Genomic DNA, 4490 nt, shown 5'->3' with positions numbered 1-4490 from the left:
AACATTAAGGTAAAAAAGAAAACAATCATTAGAAAATCATTCTACTTACCGAGATGACATTTATTGTAATATGTCCGCATTTGGACTGTAAAAAAGAAAAGTTACCCAAAATGTTTAAAAATGAACTATAAGAAAATCTTAATCATTGCAAATTTCTCCCCTCTAATGACTAATCTCACTTCCATCTCAACAGTTCTCGATTCTCCTGTATCTCCGTCTCAACTGGGCTGAGCAAGCTTAACATAGTTTCCAGAAAAAAGTGAACCTCTTAACACAATTGATTAAAAGAGCTAAAGAAAAGAAAAAGGAAACAAAAGAAAAAGAATTGCAGAATCTTTAGTAAAGTTAATGTCTTGTATTCTTCATTAATTGCTTGATTGCTACTGGGGCCATATGCAAAAGTTGGAAATTACATCGCTTTCTTTATCCATGCAAGGTGGCCCAAGATGCAATTTGGTGTGTGCTAAGAAAGGGTTTTCTAACGTCTGTGAAGTTTGCTACTGGACCACAGAAAAAAGAAATCAAATACGCATCAATTAAGAATCAGCTCTTTTAAATGCCCATCTTTATTACCACATTCATGTGCTCCTTACAAGGACGATTCACAATGATCTGACAATTGATGATCTATAGGTCAAGTTCAATGGCGGAAGACAACCTACACTGACTTCATCACCATCAAACTAATTAAACCACACCAAATCAACCAAATCAACTAATAAATGAAGCATGGAAGGAAGCCCCACCAATGCGCACCTGCAACATGGCCACAGATGTTATTTTGGTGTCTCCTCTTCCATGGGCAGCAAAGTAAGCACTCTCTCAGAACCTTTCTCTGCTGTTTCCTCCTCCTGTGGGTGTTGCCAACCAAGGTTTGCAGCTAAGTCCTCAACTGCAACCTTGACCACATCCTTTCTAACCCCTATGTCAGTGATGTATCTCCCTGCACAGTACATCCCAGCAGTCACAGTGGCCATCCCCACTGGACCTGCCACCAGCAACTTGAAGGGAGTTGAAAAAAGAGCTGCCAATGGAACACCTATGACTGATGATGCTTGTCCACTCCTACCTATGCCCAGTTCATCAAGGGATAGAAGGCCTGTCTTGCAATAGAGTGTGAAATCCTCACAATTGTTCTCAAACAGATCATAGTTTCCAAATCCATTCTGAAGTAGGAACATTGCTCTACTAATCACTGTGTCGGGTGGGTCGGATTCCGCTGTTGTGCATGTACCACCTCTGACTTTGGCAAGGAATACCGAGGGTGGCACTCCATACTCAAAGCGGTGGAGGGAGCCATTGCCAAGGAAGCAATCCAAGCAAGAGAGAATAACTCCACTGTCAGGTTGCTGAAAACCACAGTCAGGGAAGGTTGGGCAAGGAGATGGAGCCCCTGAGCTCAAACCGGAGGAGTTGGATGAGTTAGTGCCTGATGTGTCCTTCTTGCGCGTAAAGTGAACCACCTTGCTTCCTCCAACATAAATGCCTGCATATTTGCATTTTGTTGGTCATCAAATTGATGAGACACACGAGTTGGTTTGACATCATCGTTCTAAATAATGAAACATTTTACAGATTGTTAAAGGACTGGATCAAATTGGATCATCAATTGCAATACTCGTTAAAAAATTTCATGACAGTCATACAAGATGCTAGTTCATAACATGATAATTCCTAGAATAAAACACAATTTAACCAATCATTCAATATATTAAATTTCCATGTGAACCCCAAGTAATGTTGTCAATTTCTAATTTTAAGTATGTGTAGAACGTAAAAGACATAATTGATACTAATTTGGAAACTAAAAGTAGCAATTTCTGTACAGCCATTAGCATCTCCATTTGCCTTATTATAAAGCTAATTTGCGCCACAAAGTGTGTTAAATCTCATGAAAATTGAATTGGCTAGAGGGTACATGTCAATGGTAATGCCTTACAAAATGCAGAACATTCAATGCATAAGTGATCCCATCAAATTAAATAAGAAGGACATCATCATCATCAGGCATCAGAAGTCAGTCCAAGAAACAAAGTTAGGGTTTAAACTTCCGATACAATTCCAATCTACATTACATCTAGGGAGAAAACCTGTAATACATCCTAAATATAAGTCATTCAACAGAGTAACAAAATAGTTTGACAGATGACAAGGAATTCACGAAAATAAATTAGTGTGGAGTGGTCTTTATTGATGAGAGTCTTTAGAAAAAGCACAATCACAGGAATATCAGCTTTTTAAGGCACATCACATGTGAAAAGCTACCCATATTTGCTCCTAGACTTGGCTTCCCCAACAAGCCAGGGTCCTGCAATAATAGTTGAGGGTAAAATATTGCTCAAAGAATGAAGGATTGGTTGCCTTTATATGCAGCAATATGAACACATTTTCCACTACTTATGGGAACATCCTGAAGTGGAAAGGACTCTTCTTTACGCTTCCACAACAGGAATCACTGACAACATCCACAAAAGAAGAGCAAAAGCAAGAAAAGCAGAAAAACAACCTCATGATAAACAAGAAAAAAAAGAAAAGGAAAAAGATATCCACAGTGGATCAAAGAGAGAAACCAGTCATTAGGATCACCACTGAGCAAAATAACTGCTGAAGTACCAAGCAAAGATGCATCAAAATGAAAACATAAACCTAATGAGACACAAGGACAAGCAGAATACCATCATCACATAATCTCGTCGATGGAAATAATCACCACTAGAGCCAAGCAGGTAGACAACAGAAACAGCAAAGAGATATCTGGAACTAGTCCTTCACAAAAGATATCTTTAAAGTCAATTTGTTCAAAATAGCTCCATTGGGGATGCAATAATTGGACAAGTACGTAAAACATAACAGTCTATGATCAGGAGCAAAGGTACTATGCCAGAAATCTGCAACAAAGTTCTGATGCAGTAGAAGAAAATGCTGCAGTTGTCGAATGAAAAGCACAGACCGAGGAAAAACAGTACTCCTGAGATATAAGGGAAGATGGCCTCATGCCTTTCTTCTTTTTTTCACCCAATTATTTCATTTTGATTTGGATTCAGCAGGTATATCATCTAATTTAGCACCAACGACTAGATAATTGTGAGTATCAATGGGTAATAACTTTCTACAGCTTCTAAGAGCTCAATAACCAAGATTGATATTATTATTACCTTTCTACTCCAAAGCATATTGCCTTATTCTCTAAGTTGCAATATACATGTGCAACCGAGCCAATTACCCAGGATACAGTGAAACAAGAAAACCATATGTCTCAAGAAACCAAGCTTGCTTTGCCTCCTTTGAGGTTTATACTTTCATCATGAGGACAAACAATCGATTATATAATACATCATCTGGCTTCGAGTTGGATTGCATTGCATGCAACTCTGATTCCTCCTCTTAATAGGATAAATGATTTTTCTGAAATAAAATAAAATCGAAGCCATTTAGGATTTTTTTTTTTTTTTTTTTTTTGCAAATACCAATATTAAGAATTGGAAAGAATTGACTCACATCAATCGAATTCGAGCATGTCAAATGTAGAAATTCCAGAGAAAGAAAATTAAGAAATGAAGAAACAACCATTTCTTGATTGAAACAATGTGCATGTCAAACATATGCAATCAAAACATAAACTATTGATAGAAATGAAGGAAAGAAAGCAAAGAATTCCAAGATAAGAACCAATTGGAATCATATCAAAATTCTGTGACATTGGTGGATAGATCTCCACATATCAACTTAATTGTCCAAAAAAATCCATCCCATCCTTTTCTTTTCTTTTCCCTTATCCACAATCGAGAAGCAGTCCCAAATGAGTCCACAATGTGCTGCAACAAATTCCCAATCCCTCAACCGTTGCCCCAGAACCCAAATCCACATAAATCCGAAACCACGACGGCTAAAACGAGATTGCTCTATCCGAGATTGGAAGTGTTTGTCGATGATCTCAGCGAGAAGAGATGTTAGGAGTCATACCATGGTGGGAGTAAGTAAAGAGCGCCCTCCAGGCGTAGATGTGGTCTCCCGGCTTAACCTCCGACCTCTCAATTTTGTGGGACAAAAACCCCATCTCTTCCTCTTTCTTCCTCCTCCTCCACCTCCCCTCTCTCTTGGGTTGACTCGCCTTGAAGATCCTGCTTCTCTTCTGCTCCCTCTGTTCTTTTATGCAGGAGTGTGGTTGCTGTCAAGAGGTCTTAATCACAAGCCGTTGAACCTAGATCAGACTTACCGGAGAAAAGGGTATGTTTTGTTGATATTTTATCAACGGGGTTTCATAAACACACTCTATTCCTTTTTTTTTTTTTTTTTTTTTTTTAACATACAGGCAGTCACACCACTGATATAAACTAAGCTCAGGAAGTCAGGATATAAAATCCCATCAAATCAACATCCATATCCCGTTCCGTCTTCAGACTTAATCTCTGAATTACTCCACCATATAACATCATATAATATTCAATCCAATCTATCATATTATTTATTTCTCAATAAATATATCAGAC

General features: G+C 38.2%; 1 protein-coding gene across 1 annotated transcript; it reads right to left on the bottom strand.

The window, feature by feature from the left end:
- Positions 1-548: 548 nt before the first annotated feature.
- LOC105054621 (protein LEAD-SENSITIVE 1) lies at positions 549-4142 on the bottom strand. Its single transcript, XM_010936181.4, has 2 exons — positions 3964-4142; positions 549-1486 (listed from the first exon to the last, which is right to left on the bottom strand). Exons 1-2 carry the CDS (start codon positions 4055-4057, stop codon positions 777-779), a joined length of 804 nt encoding a protein of 267 aa, XP_010934483.1. The 5' UTR covers positions 4058-4142; the 3' UTR covers positions 549-776.
- Between the last annotated feature and the right edge of the window lie 348 nt (positions 4143-4490).

This window comes from Elaeis guineensis, chromosome 12 (assembly GCF_000442705.2).
Source record: "Elaeis guineensis isolate ETL-2024a chromosome 12, EG11, whole genome shotgun sequence".
Taxonomy (NCBI): domain Eukaryota; kingdom Viridiplantae; phylum Streptophyta; class Magnoliopsida; order Arecales; family Arecaceae; genus Elaeis; species Elaeis guineensis.
Note: the sequence above shows the minus strand (reverse complement) of the source record. Positions and strands in the feature narration are given on the sequence as shown.